The 15,683-nt window shown below is 41.5% G+C and overlaps 1 protein-coding gene and 1 long non-coding RNA gene across 3 annotated transcripts; both read right to left on the bottom strand.

Annotated features, from left to right (window-relative positions):
* Positions 1-1,297: 1,297 nt before the first annotated feature.
* On the bottom strand, positions 1,298-3,930 carry LOC145426084 (uncharacterized). The gene is made up of 4 exons (XR_013906844.1): positions 3,422-3,930; positions 2,244-3,329; positions 1,884-1,992; positions 1,298-1,778 (listed from the first exon to the last, which is right to left on the bottom strand). It is a non-coding gene; the product is annotated as an uncharacterized LOC145426084 (long non-coding RNA).
* A 1,974-nt stretch (positions 3,931-5,904) lies between these two features.
* Positions 5,905-10,071, bottom strand: LOC113019152 (C-type mannose receptor 2-like). 2 transcript variants are annotated; one of them, XM_026162698.2, is made up of 5 exons: positions 9,926-10,071; positions 9,508-9,548; positions 8,735-9,100; positions 8,225-8,575; positions 5,905-7,737 (listed from the first exon to the last, which is right to left on the bottom strand). In XM_026162698.2, exons 2-5 carry the CDS (start codon positions 9,539-9,541, stop codon positions 7,394-7,396), a joined length of 1,095 nt encoding a protein of 364 aa, XP_026018483.2. In that variant the 5' UTR covers positions 9,542-9,548; positions 9,926-10,071; the 3' UTR covers positions 5,905-7,393. The 2 variants fall into 2 exon arrangements, with proteins under 2 accessions (XP_026018483.2, XP_080147746.1); XM_080291620.1 differs by having other exon boundaries at positions 9,508-9,617; positions 9,926-10,070.
* Between the last annotated feature and the right edge of the window lie 5,612 nt (positions 10,072-15,683).

The raw sequence follows: 15,683 nt of genomic DNA, 5'->3' as shown, positions 1-15,683 counted from the left end.
CAGTATTATTACATGCTGTGAACATAAGTACCTTTGATCACAGTTTATGTTGTAAAAGAGAAGGAATATTGAAAGAAAGATCAACATTGTGATATTATTTCTTCCGAACTGACCAGAAACATGCTTGTCAGACTCTCACAGCAAAGGATCAGACTCACTGTGCATGACAGCTCAGGCCAATGATGTCTGTTATTGTCAGTTGTTTAGTGCTTCTGTACAGTGAGGGTCACCGTCTCTATTTCAGAATAATTAATATGCGGAAAACACTAAAAGTTGATTATCTTCCAATATTCTAGCATAATTAAAAAACTTTGACTTTGTAAGTATATATTATTAGTCCTAATGCCAGTATGAGTCTTCATAACTCCTGCTTTGAAATATTGAACTTTAAAATTTACCTGATGAAAGATCATTTACAGTGGCACTCTGTCAGGATCATTCTGACTGTAAGATCACTGTATTAATCTGAATCCTTCTGAAATGTGCTGTGAATGAATGCTGATGCAACTCACTGTGGGAAAGCTGTTAATAAAATGAATCTGTGACACATGCAACACATTCACAGAGGAAGAGGACACAAAGGGAGGACACGCAGAGGCTGTGTTGAAGTCAGAAATCCAAATCTTTATTAAAAAACATGCGGCAGTTACAAACAGGAAGACAAGCAGTCCATCAAACAGTCTACAGCAGGGGTGTCAAACTCAAATACACAGTGGGCCAAAATTCAAAACTGGAACAAAGTCGCGGGATAACGTTAATATTTATTGAAAAAAAATCTTCCTCCAGATATAAGAATGAATCTTTTGTTATGGACTCAAACAAGTTTTGCTGAAAAACTGAATATGGAACAAGCAAAGCCTAATACTAAACAATATATATATTAGCTGTATAATACCAGTAGGCCAGCTCTGATAGTAATTTGGTATGGCTTCACGGGCCAAATGTAATTAGGCTGCGGGCCAAATTTGGCCCGCGGGCCAGAGTTTGACACCTATGGTCTACAGGGTCAAACATACAGAGAATTCTAACAGCAGTAAAAATAACTGGACACTGAAAAACTTAAAGCAATGTGTGACGCAATAGAAGGAAGCAGTGCAGTATATTCACTGAATTATCATCAGTTACAAAAGAGAAAAACGACGATTTCTAAGGATTATTGTCTTAAATGCAGTTAGAGTGTGGCTGGTAAAGATGGAAACATACAGAATGTAAACTGTGTGAGTTTGTGAACTTTGTTAGAACAAATGAGGTAAAAACCCAAAACATACAAAACACAGAAAGAGGCTCTCAGTATTCATTAATATTTAGAAAGAAAAATTCTGGTCGTGGATTTTTACAGTCTTAGTTCCGCTCGCTGTCATCATTATAATCATCATGATCAATGGCGAGGTCCTGAGGTGGGCGGGGCTGTCTTTGGTGATGTCACCATGAAGGAACAGCATCTGGCACGTGTTGCTGAAACATCCCAGTACACTGGTGTAGTTTCCTCTCCAGCTGTTTGGCATGTGACACTTGAACATTAAGGGAAAGAAGAAGAAGAAACAGTGTTAGGTCAGGTGACCACATGGTTTCTAAAGTAACTGACAGGAAGTAACCAGGCCGTTAGAAATGGATGGCATGTGTTTAGAGTTACTGGAGTTGGGTAACTCTACTTACCAAAAGCAGAAGCACACAGTTGAAGGATCAGATGCTGAATGTTGCAGGAACATGCTCATGTGTGGTGGTCATTCAGTGCTGCTCCGGCAGGTTAGACAGTCCAAGACTGATATGCTGCCCATCTGAGAGTTTGAAAACACACATGCAAAGATTTATTTTGTGTTACAGTCAAAGTTGGATGTTCAGTTTTGTCCTTTAAAAATGTTTGTGTATTTGAAAGCACTAACATTTAAGGATGACTTGGATCGTCTCCTTTAAAGGGGAGACAAGTGTATCCACTGATCTACGTCACTTTACCTGGATGATGACTCCTCTCCCCCTCACTCAGAAACACTCCTAATATAACCAAGCAAGTAAATAATATTGAAGATTTACTTACATCATTACAAAAACAGCAAAAACATCTCCCTTTGATTCTATTTCTCCATTCCTGCTGAACATCAGGCAACAAATATCTCAATAAATCACAGTAAAATGTAAAGCACATGTTCTCTCTGCTTTGTCTAACCTCTGCAGAGCCTCTGTCAAGAAAAACATATCTGTAAGCATAAAACAAATATACATTCATAACACGTCACTGGACAAACCTCGGTCAGCTGATTTCCTCTGTGCAGTGCAGACGAACATCAGTCAGCAAGTGACTCTGCTGGTTCTTCTGAGGAAACACCACCGTCTCTCCACACCGTCACCATCTGTCAGCAAAAACTGCCGCTCTGCTCTGCAAGCATGTAGGAAATCACATATCACACACACAGGGGTGAAGAAACATCAGAGCTCAACTTTGGATGCTTTAGATCTAAACAGATCAAAGTAGCTCTTAGTTTCAGCAATCAGACAAACAATGATACCAAACTGATTCTGTATGAATACAATATGGTATTTTCCATACAGGTGTCAAATTAATTTATTAAAACTAATGCAGATATATGTATATATATTTTTTTGATAAATTAGTTTGCTAAATTATAAGAAAATATTTTTTTTCATTTAACAATTGCAACTGAAAGAAATTAAATATTGAACAAAAATATATTGTCACATTCTGAGCATGCTCAGCACGCTGACAGACTTGAAGTTGCTACAGATTTTAAGAAGTGATAATTATAGGGAAGAAACTTCTCTTTTTCATCCGTTTAATCAAACATTTGATGCCTCAGCTGTCTCAGTCCTATAGCGTTCTGCAACTACAACTAACCCGAGGCTTGGATTTGGCTGCAGGTGCCCCTGTACATCCTTCTCAGCAGCACACATGTGGGTACCATTTAATCCCACTTCTTCCTGAGCTTTGCTTCATCACAAGACCAAAGGTGGCATCCCGTGTCACAGTCTTATCATCATCCAGAAGAAACATTTGAAGAAACATCATGGAGAAGAAACATTTACACGCCTCCTGGTTTTGTTTTCTGGTCCTGCAAAAAGACTGAGGACAACAAAGCCCAGAGAACACGAGATACACAACATCCAACATTCAGACTCAACAGCCTCCATAAATGAAGAGCACCAGGTTGGTTCAGTTATAGTAGATATAAGCATACTTCACATTACTGGGTATGAATAATAATGAGGAGGCAGAGCATGATGTCCCATCATCAGACTGTAAACAAACATCCACCAGGCTTCTTTGTTGCCAAAATTGATGATTCTCCCATCAGGGATCAGTAGCGTGTATTAACCTGTGGTACAAGCAGCAGTCACTGAAATATTACTGTTTCAGATAAGAGGACATAAAAGCCAGGGTGGGAGGGATCTCTGCAAACTGACTTACCTCTGCAAGTGTGAAGCTCAACAAAAATCTGACTCTCCAGTCACAGACAAACAAAACCTCCAGCTGGGAGATAGAAAACGCTGTCTGGGTCTGGATGTTGCTGGTCAGAGTCCCACATTAGCAGAGTGCTTCTTGGCGCCACTGACCCATGTGGACAGCGACAGTGGAGAACTGTTCTGGAAAACAGAGAAGAGAATTAAAATAACAAAAAGCCAAACAGGATTTCCACAAAGACTGTCTTGGAATCAGCAATCAAAAAAATCACTGGTTCATATTAAATATGAACAGGTTCCTTAAATGTACGCAGTTCAGATCTGATTTAATTTAATTTCCTTCACACAGCACATTCGTCCAGGCTGACAGGTAAACATAGAATTAATCTCAGGTAACATGACTCATAGTAGAGTTTCAGTAAGAAAGATTGCAGGCTCTAATATTATTACCACACAATCCAAGGACACACCAACAGCTCAGATTTGTAGAACTATTTAAACAAATGTCTTCTGAATATTCAATTCAGGTTCACAGTGGGAGGGTGGGGGGGAGGTGTCATGGAATTTTTTAAATAAAGTCTGCAACACAGACTGTGATCAAGCTTTTTATTACTGCACCAACACACATCAAACATCACGGTTCAGTCATGTCAGCGCTGCCACAGAGGTCGTGCTCCTCCTCCTTTATGCTTTCCAAGGAAGAGGGAGGAAGTTACAAACTGATCCTACCACACTTCAACGCATCAATGGTTAAGCTGTTTTGTGCCCTTGGCCTTATCAGCACCTGTAAAGGGAGTTGTTTTCTCAAACTGCTGACGCTGAAGTAAGTTCATCTAGTTTTAGAAACTTTCACTGAACAGTCTATAACAGTGTCACAACTAAGCATATGCATAAGCACTTAAATACTTTAAATGAGAATAACAGAACATTTCTATTACAGAGGCTAGAGCCTGTCCCAGTAGTCAAAGGTAGAGCACACCTGGACAGGTCACCAGTCTGTCAGAGGACTAACACAGAGACAGACATCAGAGTAACAAATCTATTTAAAATTAATGTAAGTTTGCTGCAGCTGTATGTATGAACATGTGTTTCTGTGCTCACAGTCCACCTCTCAGGAACCTGCAGTTCACTTTAAGTCTACTTTAAACAGACCTCACAAAAGGCTGATGTGGCTGGATCAGTAGTCTGATTTAAGTACGATACCTTTGGCCAGGGATTAATCTGTTGCATCGCTTCACTGCAGTCTTACGTATTTTCCCCACACCTGAATAAAAAATACTGATATATACAAATAACAGCTTCAGCTGATGCAGCCTGACTCAATCCTAGATGTTCAGCACACAGAGACACAGAGGTGCCGTTTAAAGTTTAGTGTTAACCTGAGTCACTGATCATTTGCAGTATTACAGAGTCTGGCAGTCTTTGCATGATGTCCACGTCACTGTAAGTTTCTAGCTGACTCTCAGGTGTGACAGGTGTGCCAGCAGGAAAGAGTAATAATAACCTGCATCCTGAGGTTTGTCATGCAGGATTAAAGGAGCCAGGCTTTGTTCACACAGCTAGGATTGTATTTTACACTGACCCTGGGTCAGTATAAGTATCATACAGTTTAAACGAAGCACTGAAACTTGCACATATTTATTATAGATGCACTGAAGCTAATCGAGATATTTGCTGTCAGTCTGTGGCTGCCATTAAACACTTTACTGGAAACTTTATTAACTAGTAACTTCATCAGTCATGACAGAAGCTAATATTTCTGTGCTAACATCGTTTAACCAGTAACAGCTTTCCTCCAATATAAGCTAACGTTTCAACACGTTCTCACTCCCAACTCGTCAAACGTGTGACGCATGCTCAGGCTCCCTCTGCTGCACTTATGGACGCGCAGGGTACCCCCCTCGCGTCGGGAATTGACGTGAAGGGTCCTCCGATTGAAGAGATTGCCGCGGAAGAGCCTGTTGTCCGTATATTTATATATTTCCTTCACGTCAATTCCCGACGCGAGGGGGGTACCCTGCGCGTCCATAAGTGCAGCAGAGGGAGCCTGAGCATGCATCACACGTTTGACGAGTTGGGAGTGAGAACGTGTTGGACACGGACCTTCAAAGTAAAACAGGAAGTATGACACAGAGACACGAACTTGACACGGTGGAGACAGCAACTAAGAAAAACAGAGACATCATCAGTAAGGCAGAGGACTCGATGAACCAAAAGACACAGAGGGAAACTCAAACATGCAGACACAGACTTACACAGAACAGAGGGGACACAGAGAAACATGAAGGGCAAGGGATCAAAACTAGAAACCATAGAATAACTCACACAAGTACAATAATACAAAAATCACAAAGAACTAAAAACGCTGGGTCAGAGGACCCAGGACCCTGACAGTTTTTGAGAATATGACTTTTTTTCATTAGGGTCGAAATATAAAGAATTTACTGTATAAATAAATGTACCAAGAACTCTTGTAAGGAGTGTAGACTGTTACACTTGCAACTGAGTATTTATTTATAATGACAGACAGATCATCGGTTTACAGCATGTCACTTTAAACAGATCATTATGACAAAAAGTAGTTACATGGTTTTTGTGACAGTTTACAATATAAATGATAGGTTTGTAGCATAAACCTATTCGCTGGAACGTTAAGGATAATTTAATTACACAGCAAAGCAAGACACGAGTAGGCAAAGTTCTTCATGTTTCTCGTGCACGGGAGAGAACCGGACAAACGCCGTTCCTTCGCTTGACCCCAGTTGCTCTCATCTGCTCCCCCGTAACACTGCTCTTTTATTGAGGTTACATGAATATGCATAGGTTCATTAACATATGACGTCTACATACAAACAAAGAGTACCTTGCCTGTGTGGTGTGTGTGTGTGTGTGTGGTGTGACCCCATAAAGACTTCCCTAAACCTGCTGGTCTGGAAGTCCAGCAGTTCATTTCAACAAAAGGCACTTAGACTAAAACAGATATAGCTACATTTATCCTACCATAAAACAATAAGACAAGGTACGACCTCTCCCATGCTCCCAGAGTGCTCTGGAATGCACACAAAGTTTGCAGACTATTAAGGATCAAACCTCTACCAATCTAAACTAATTATAAAACTCTAAGCATATATAAGTATATATTTCTAAGCATAAATAATAATAATAATAATAATGGATTGGATTTATATAGCGCTTTTCTAGGCACCCAAAGCGCTTTACAATACCACTATTCATTCACTCTCACATTCACACACTGGTGGAAATGACAGTCAACAATACAAATCTAACAATAAATGCTCTGGTTTGTTGGATTAGATTTTAGTATTTAGAAATATTATCATTAAGACCAGTTATAAGTGTAAGTGCACAAAGACAAAAATATTGCAAAGATAAAAAATAAACAGCAAATATGAAAACCAAAACTAACATTGTTTCTGACAACCAAAAAATGAAAGTGCAACAATGGAGTAATGAAGCAATAATGAAGGAAGTAAGTAATTATGATATCACTGAATCAGGCAGTCAAGGCAAGGCAAGGCAAGTTTATTTGTATAGCACAATTCAACAACAAGGTGATTCAAAGTGCTTTACAGAGACATTAGAAACAAAAACAAATAAAAAGCATGATTTAAAATTGATTAAAACAAGCAAATAAACTGACTAACTAATTAACTAACAAACAAACAAACAAACAAACAAACAAACAAACAAACAAACAAACAAACAAACAAACAAACAAACAAACAAAACAGTATATAAAATCAAAACAGATAAAATCAGAACAGTAGATAAAATCAGTAGTTAAATGTAAGTTTTGAAATTTAAGCTTAAAAGGAAACTATATTTACTTTACTGAATATCAGATATTGCCAATATTGTGCTGGTTACAACAATGTTTGTTTGTTTTTTTTGTTTGTTGTTTTGCTATTAGTTGAACTTTTGCCAGAAAAAAAAGAGCCAGTGACACACATCAGAAATCTTATTTAAAACAAACAAAATTGTATTTCTTATTGTCTCTCTGACTGACCCACTCATACGGTCCTCCTCTCATCATGCCCACAGCCCTGCCACAATCCTCAGTCTTTCCCTCTCTGCTCCACTTCTCATAGCAGACCAACTTGTCATTGACCCAGAACCACAGATTCAGAGTGCAGGCGTAGCGCAGGCCGAGCCAGACAAAAGGACTCGAGGCATTCTTGGCTCTCACCTCTGCCCATCTCTGTTGGTAAGGGTTAGTGATGGAGACCAGTCCCCTGTGAGACTCTCTGCAGTAATCCAAGGCCTCCTCCCAGGTCTTGTTTTCTTTGATCAGGATCAGTTTATCTGCCATAAAGAAAAAACAACACATTGAGTTGAATCTATGTGAGCTGTAATCATGAGAAACTCTAAGTGCTGTTTATTTTGTTCCAATTAAAAAAAGAAAAACTACATGAAGCTTGTGTGTTGCTCTGCCCTCAGTAGAAACCAGTATAATAACAATAATGAACTTTGTGCAGACATGTCAACAACATCCTGAAATATTTGTGTGTTTTTAAACTATTAGGAATCCAAAACAACTTCTCTCCATATTTACAGACAACAGAGACTTTAAAACGTTGGTTGAATGTACCAGTAGCTGAAAGTTATCCCACAGATATTTAAAGTCATCTGACTGTTAACTAAGTGTGTTCATGTTCATGAGATTAATTCAGCAAACATGCAGATGTAGGTGGAGGAAAAATACACAACATGTTCAGTTGGATCTTGTCAGTGATTCCAGTGATCCTCCTCTTAGAGAAAACCAGTCAGACACATGTTGATAAAAACTCACCATCATAACAGAAGAAGGGTTTTTCTTTGTCACATTCATCAGAGCTCCATTTTCCTGATCTGTTTAACAGAGTCATAGCACATGTCTTGTTGCTTTGTTCATCATTGAATAACTCCATATCCCAGTATCTGAAAGAGAAATCACTCCCATCTAACCACCTCCAGCTGTCTCTGAACAGACCCATCCACACACTCATGGTACGGCCAATGAACAGGGTCTTCATTTCTTCTCCATCTACCTGATCGAGTCCACTGGCCAAGTCAGTGTAATAGGATCTGCAGTAGTTCTGAGCCTGTGTCCAGTTCATAAATGTTGTTATCAAATACAATGTTTTACTGTCTTTCTTCATTTCTGTGAAACAAACAGACAAACACACAAAGACATCCCTCAATTATTTCTCTCCTGAAATTCTGTCTGTCTCTATCTTCTCACTTCACAATTTACCTGATTGCATTATATTTTTATATCATGATATTATAATAATATTTAATATTATTCATATCTCCTCACCATCATAGCAGATGAACCACATAGTACGGTCACATGAAACATCTACCAGCTTGTCTCTTTTCCTCACACAGTTTCCAGGCCCAGGTTCAGTTCTTCCATTCAGATTCCAGCTGCTGTCATTATGAATGTATTCCACTCCTGGCAGAGACCAATGCCACATCCTGTTTCCACCTGTGTTGTTCAGTCCAATCCAGGCTTCTCCTTGATTCTGTGTGGAGTTACGGAGTCTGCTCATGTCTGTCATGTCAAACACTTTGGCCAGGTCTGTATATTTCTCTCTGCAGTATCTCTGTGCTTCAGACCAGCTCTTGTTTTCTTCAATAAAGTGGTACTCATACAGGCGGCATGTAAAGAAGCAACACTGACCTGAAATACATAAATATGATAAACAAAAAAGTCACATTAGCAAATCAAACATATGGTTGAAACTGTCACATAAATAAGACTCTGACTGCAGTGTTGTCATTGTGCACATATGAGAAGACTGAGTGAATCTAAGCTAAAGTCCTTTATTTGCCAGTTGCATTCATACAATAGGTCCAGGTACATGGGAAATCTTATGCAGAGCTGAGAGTAACAGTCAAATAAGTACAAATACACACATACATATCAGGTATAAAACAAAGTGCCTGCAGAGGTATTATGTAAGATTTTCTTTTAAACAGAAATTAAAAAAAAAACATGTCAAGTAGTAATCACTAGTAATTAAGTAGTAATCTACAGTCATTTTATTTAAATTAAAAACAGTATATTTGATAAAACAATCCACTTACCCATCAGAATAAGCAGATACAGACTCCACTGCATCTTTGATCTGACAGATGAAAGTGATGTTTTATTGCTCAAGGAAACAAAGATTTAAACAGAACTTCTTCTTTTTTCACTTTATGTCAGGAAAGAAAAGATGGATTAAACAGAAGGCTAAATAAAGAAAAATAGTGTGAGCATTATGAACCAAAACAGAAATTAATTCATTTTTAATAATTCAGCAGCTCATGGAGAAGGTAATGAAACCATTAATGTTACTCATCTTGGAAGCTCTTGTCATTGTAAGCTCACAAGTCTTTTCAGTAAACGTCGTGCAAGATAAAAGTTTCTTTTTTTGTAACACATCACAAAATATTTTAAATGTTCTCTACACATCACCTCTGTATCACAATCATGAAATGATCTTACAGTTTTTAAACTTACATGTGATAATTTCTTCTCTATCCGACGTGTTCATGAAGACAGCTCTCAGGTAAATATTGAAACACAGTATAGAGAGCTCTTTTTGTCCTGGTCAGGATTTGAATATTAAAATAAAAGTCTGACTTTCCCTCTGAATGAATGATCCACTGATGTGAGGGATTTTTATATTCCAGTTATGAAAGATGTCATTTACATTATGAGAAAGAGAGACAGACAGATTCATCATGTGCTTGGTGATATGATGCAGGACTGTTGGATTACCAGGATAAAGTTTCTGCTTCATACAGTTGAGTCATTTTAATAAATTTGACTATTAAGGCACACTGAGTAGCTAACTCTACTTCTGCTTTCACTCATAAACAAATTCTGTGCTGTGAGTGGGATCCAAACATCATGCTCAGTGAAATGATGTCTATTTTTGCGTGAGGCATACAGACTTTAACACGTGACCATCAGGCAGTGTCATAGAGGCTGAGATCTCTCGGCTCGACTCTGGCCAGAAGTGAAGTGAAAAGATGTTGTATCTCTGTTGTGGGCAGTGCTATCCTCTATGCTGTTGCATGCTGAGGCAGCAGATTGAGGGTCAGAGATGCCAACAGACTAAATTAACTGATCCACAAGGCCAGTAAATTTGTGGGGATGGAGCTGGACTCCATTAAGGTGGTGTCTGACAGGCAGATGTTGTCCAAGATGAAGACAATGTTGGATATTACCTCCCACCCACTCCATGACACACTGGCTAGTCACAGGAGCACATTCAGTGAGAGACTGAGATTACCAAAAAGCACCACTGAACGACACAGGAAATCATTCCTGCCTGTGGCCATCTCCCTGTACAACTCCTCCATCTAACACACTGTAAACACTGCAATAGTTACACCCTGGCCACTTTCTCATTACTTTCATTGCATTACATCCTGCAACACCTCGACCGCCCGGGAACTTGTTTAAAGATGGCGCCGAGTATGGCAGCCTCGTCGCGAGCTCCCCCAAGCAACAGCTTTTTTCTCTGTTTAATTTTACTTTTCCTTCATTTTTTCGCGACTAGCACATGTCTCCTTGTGTACGACCGACAAACCTTACTGGACATAAAAGACAGTCTTTCTTATAACTTTCTGGAGTTCAAGTTTTGCAACACGGACGCTCCGTTTGCAGACCCCCCATTCATCTCACCTGAGACGCCTTTATTCTCTGGCCCTGGAGGCCGCAAACGCCGACGCAGAGGGAGAAGATCTGACGTTCTGGTTCGACTGAGAAGGCGCACTAACAGACCACCGTTACCCAGTTTATTACTGGCTAAAGTGCAGTCTCTGGAGAACAAGCTGTGCGAGCTTCGGGCACGGATCTCATTCTAGCGAGAGATGCGGGACTGCTGCGTGATCTGCCTCACAGAAACCTGGCTTTCGGACAAGGTACCGGACTCCGCAATACAACTACCGGGGTTCTCCGTGCATCGCGCGGACAGGTCACAGGATCTTACTGGGAAAAGCAGAGGCGGTGGTGTATGTTTCATGATCAACAACAGCTGGTGTGATTATGCGAACGTGCACCCGGTCAAATCCTTCTGCTCACCGGACCTGGAGTACCTGATGATTAAGTGCCGGCCATTCTGGCTACCGAGGGAATTTACAGCAGTGATTATTACGGCTGTTTACATTCCCCCACAAGCTGACACTGACCGAGCACTCAGGGAACTGTACATTGCGATCAGCAGTGAGGAAACTGCACACCCAGAGGCAGCGTTTATCACAGCCGGAGACTTTAATAAGGGAAACCTGAAGAAAGTCTCACCAAAACTCCACCAACACATCCATTTTAACACTTGTGGAGACCGGCTACTCGACCACTGCTACACCTCTTTCCGGGATGCGTACAAAGCCCTCCCCCGCGCCCCATTCGGCCAATCAGATCACCGCTCCATCCTGCTCCTGCCCACCTACAGGCAGAAGCTGAAACAGGAAGCTCCAACCCAGAGGGCGGTGCATTGTTGGATGGACCAATCGGAGTCTGCGCTGCGGGACTGTTTTGATCACACGGACTGGGAAATGTTTCACGTGGCTGCTAGGGACATTGATGAGTACACAGACTCAGTCTGTGGATTTATCAGGAAATGCGTGGAAGATGTCGTCCCATCCAGAACAGTTAAATCCTTCCCAAATCAAAAACCCTGGATTAACAGAGATGTTCGCGCGGCACGGAACACCGCCTTTGCCTCCGCGAACATATCGGACTACAAACACGCACATTACCAACTCCAGAAGACGATCAAAGCAGCCAAACGTGAGTACAGGGACAGGGTGGAGCAACAGTTTGACAACCCTCGGAGTATGTGGCAGGGACTAAACACGATCGCAGACTTTAGAGGGAAAACCAGCACACCACAGACCACGGCCTCTCTGTGTGTGGATCTAAACGTAATCTACGCTAGATTCGACACAGCGAACACCATGAGACCGGACAGTGTGCGCACCGCGGATGACGTCAGTGCGCACACTGTGTCTGAGGAGGATGTGCGGAAGTGCTTCAGGAAGGTGAACACAAGCAAAGCTACTGGTCCGGACGGGATTCCCGGCCGCGTCCTCAAGTCATGCGCGGCTCAGCTGGCTGGAGTGTTCACACACATCTTCAACCTTTCCCTCTCTCTGTCTGTAGTCCCAGCCTGCTTCAAAATGGCCACCATCGTCCCTGTACCCAAATCCTCCACCATCTTCTCATTGAACGACTGGCGACCTGTAGCCCTGACCCCCATCGTGAGCAAATGCTTCGAGAAGCTGGTCAGGGACTTCATCCGCTCTGCACTACCCGACTCACTGGACCCTCTACAGTTTGCATACCGCCACAACAGGTCCACTGATGATGCCATAGCCCTGACACTACATACTGCCCAGTCACACCTGGAGAAGAGAGACACGTATGTGAGAATGCTGTTTGTAGATTACAGCTCAGCATTCAATACCATCGTTCCCTCAAAGCTGGACAGGAAACTGCAGGATCTAGGACTGAGCAGCTCCCTCTGCAGCTGGATCCTTAGCTTCCTGTCTGACAGACGCCAGGTGGTCAGACTGGGCAGCATCACCTCATCCCCCATCACACTGAACACTGGTGCTCCACAGGGGTGTGTACTGAGCCCTCTCCTGTACTCACTCTACACCTACGACTGCACAGCCACTAACAACTCCAACATCATTGTGAAGTTTGCGGACGACACTACAGTGGTGGGTCTTATCACCAATGGTGATGAGACGGCTTACAGGGAGGAGGTCAGCGCCCTGACCCACTGGTGTCAAGACAACCATCTCACCCTCAACGTCGCAAAGACAAAGGAGTTGATAGTGGACTTCCGGAGGTGCAGAGAAGTACACACCCCCATCACCATCAACGGCGCTGCTGTGGAGAGAGTGAGCAGCTTCCGGTTCCTTGGCGTACATCTGGCTGAGGATCTTACGTGGTCAGTACACACAAACAAAACAGTGAAGAAGGCGCAGCAGCGCCTCTTCTTTCTCAGGAGACTGAAAAGACTCGGCATGAGCCCCCGCATCCTCAGGACCTTCTATCACTGTGCCATTGAGAGCATCCTCACTGGATGCATCACCACCTGGTATGGCAACAGCACCGCCTACAACTGCAAAGCTCTCCAGCGAGTAGTGCGGTGCTCTGAATGGATAATTGGAGGTGAGCTTCCCTCCCTCCAAGACATCTACAGGAAGCGGTGCCTGAGGAAAGCGGGGAGGATCATCAAGGACTCCAGTCACCCCAGCCATAAACTGTTCAGACTGCTTCCATCAGGAAGGAGGTTCTGCAGCATCCGGTCCCGTACCAGCAGACTGAGAGACAGCTTCTTCCACCAGGCCATCAGACTGCTGAACACGTCATAGACACCTCACCTTCACTACTGGAACTTCAACATTATGCACTCCACACTGTATATAAATGCCACTTGTTTTGCACATATTCAACTCTGTATATTTTATATATTTATTATTGTTTACTCTATTTAATTTGTAAAATATGTGTACACACACACACACACACACACACACACACACACGTAGGAAAATATTTAGTATACACATCCAGAAATGCATATACTATTATATATTGTACATATATTTATTAGTTTCAGATGTAGCCATTCTTGTATTTTGCTTGTTTACATTATTGTATTTGCACAACTCTGTTGCTTGTGAAGCTCGCACACAAGAATTTCACTCACATGTACTGTACCAATGTACCTGCACATGTGATGTGACAATAAAAGTGATTTGATTTGATTTGATTTTTTTATGCCAGGGTCCTGTTTGTGGACTTTATTTCGGCTTTTATCACCATCGTGCCTGAACTTCTCTCCTCCAAACTCTCCCAGCTCAGCATGTCACTGCTACCTGTCAGTGGATCACCAGCTTCCTGACAGATAGAAAGCAACAAGTGAGGCTGGGGGAGATCACCTCTGGTGGGATTTTGGCCAATGGCACGAAATACCACCATGTGGTTGCCTTGCTAGATCCACTGTCCACACGCCATGTGATGACAGTCGTCTAGGATCTCAAGGGAAATACACCGCTGTCAAGGTGCTGCAGCGTTGCTACTCCCTCTCCGATGCAGAGTGGGCCAAGAAACTCCTCTCTCTCTCAGGCCTGGGTGATGGTACCACTCTCGAGGTCACGGAGAGCATGCTGTCCTTGCTAGGAATGGATGACGGCAGATTCCTCTTCACTCAAGAATTCCTCCGACAGTTGCTGGTGCAAGCTGGTAAGCCTGGTAAGGGTACGCGTACCACACTTTAAGAAAGACTGAACTAGAACAACCAATCATCTCAAATTTTTACTTTTCCTATGAAGTATTTGTTAGTGTTCATTACAAGGCAAATGAGTCAATGTAAAGGTTTCTTTGACACAAACCGATACCAGAAGTTACTGTTGTTTTAAATCAGGGATGCCAAACTCCAGGCCTGAAGAGCCAACAAGTTTAATATGAACAACCGAATTTTTCTTCAGCAGTATCACTCAGATGTGTACAAGTGTCATAAAATAGCAGATTCACTCATTGCACTCCTTTGTATGCTTACATATAAACATAATATAAAAATAATATAAATAATATAAATATCAATGAAGAAGTTCACTCTTGTGAAGTTTTCATTGTTTACACACAATGGGTGTAAAACAATAAAACAAAATTACAGAAAAGCAGAAAAAGAAAACAAAGAGCACCAGCCACGGAGCTAAAATATGTCACTGCACTGTCAGGTATCACCTTTATTAATAATTCATTATATTTCACATCATTGATCATTAATAAAATAATCATAAATATGCAATCAATAAACAAAATATAGTTGAAGTATTTTTGCCTTGTACAGCATTCACACTGAGTTACTAAGTTTAATGTGAACAACTGTCTGTGAAGGTCCTCAGTCATCCAGGTCATGGTAGTCTAAGGAAAGACAAGCGTCTGGACTTCTTTAAGTTGGTTGAAGATGTGAACAAGTTTTTTTCAACAGTATCATGAAATAATACACACTCACGCATATGTGTACAAATGTCATAAAATAGCAAATTCACTCAGTGCACTCATTTCTACACTTTACATATAAAAATAACTTTCTTCTCTTTCTACAGGAACTAAATTCTTCTCATGACTGATGTGTGACAGAGTGATTGTGGTAGCTACAAACTTGAAGCCACTTGCGGCCCACGTCACCTCTACTTGATGTGAAGAAATATAATGCAATTTGGCCCTTGAAGTCTTTTTTTTAGTA

Source organism: Astatotilapia calliptera, chromosome 3 (assembly GCF_964374335.1).
Source record: "Astatotilapia calliptera chromosome 3, fAstCal68.1, whole genome shotgun sequence".
NCBI lineage: Eukaryota > Metazoa > Chordata > Actinopteri > Cichliformes > Cichlidae > Astatotilapia > Astatotilapia calliptera.
The sequence above is the reverse complement of the archived record's forward strand: the minus strand, read 5'-3'. Positions and strand labels throughout refer to the sequence as shown.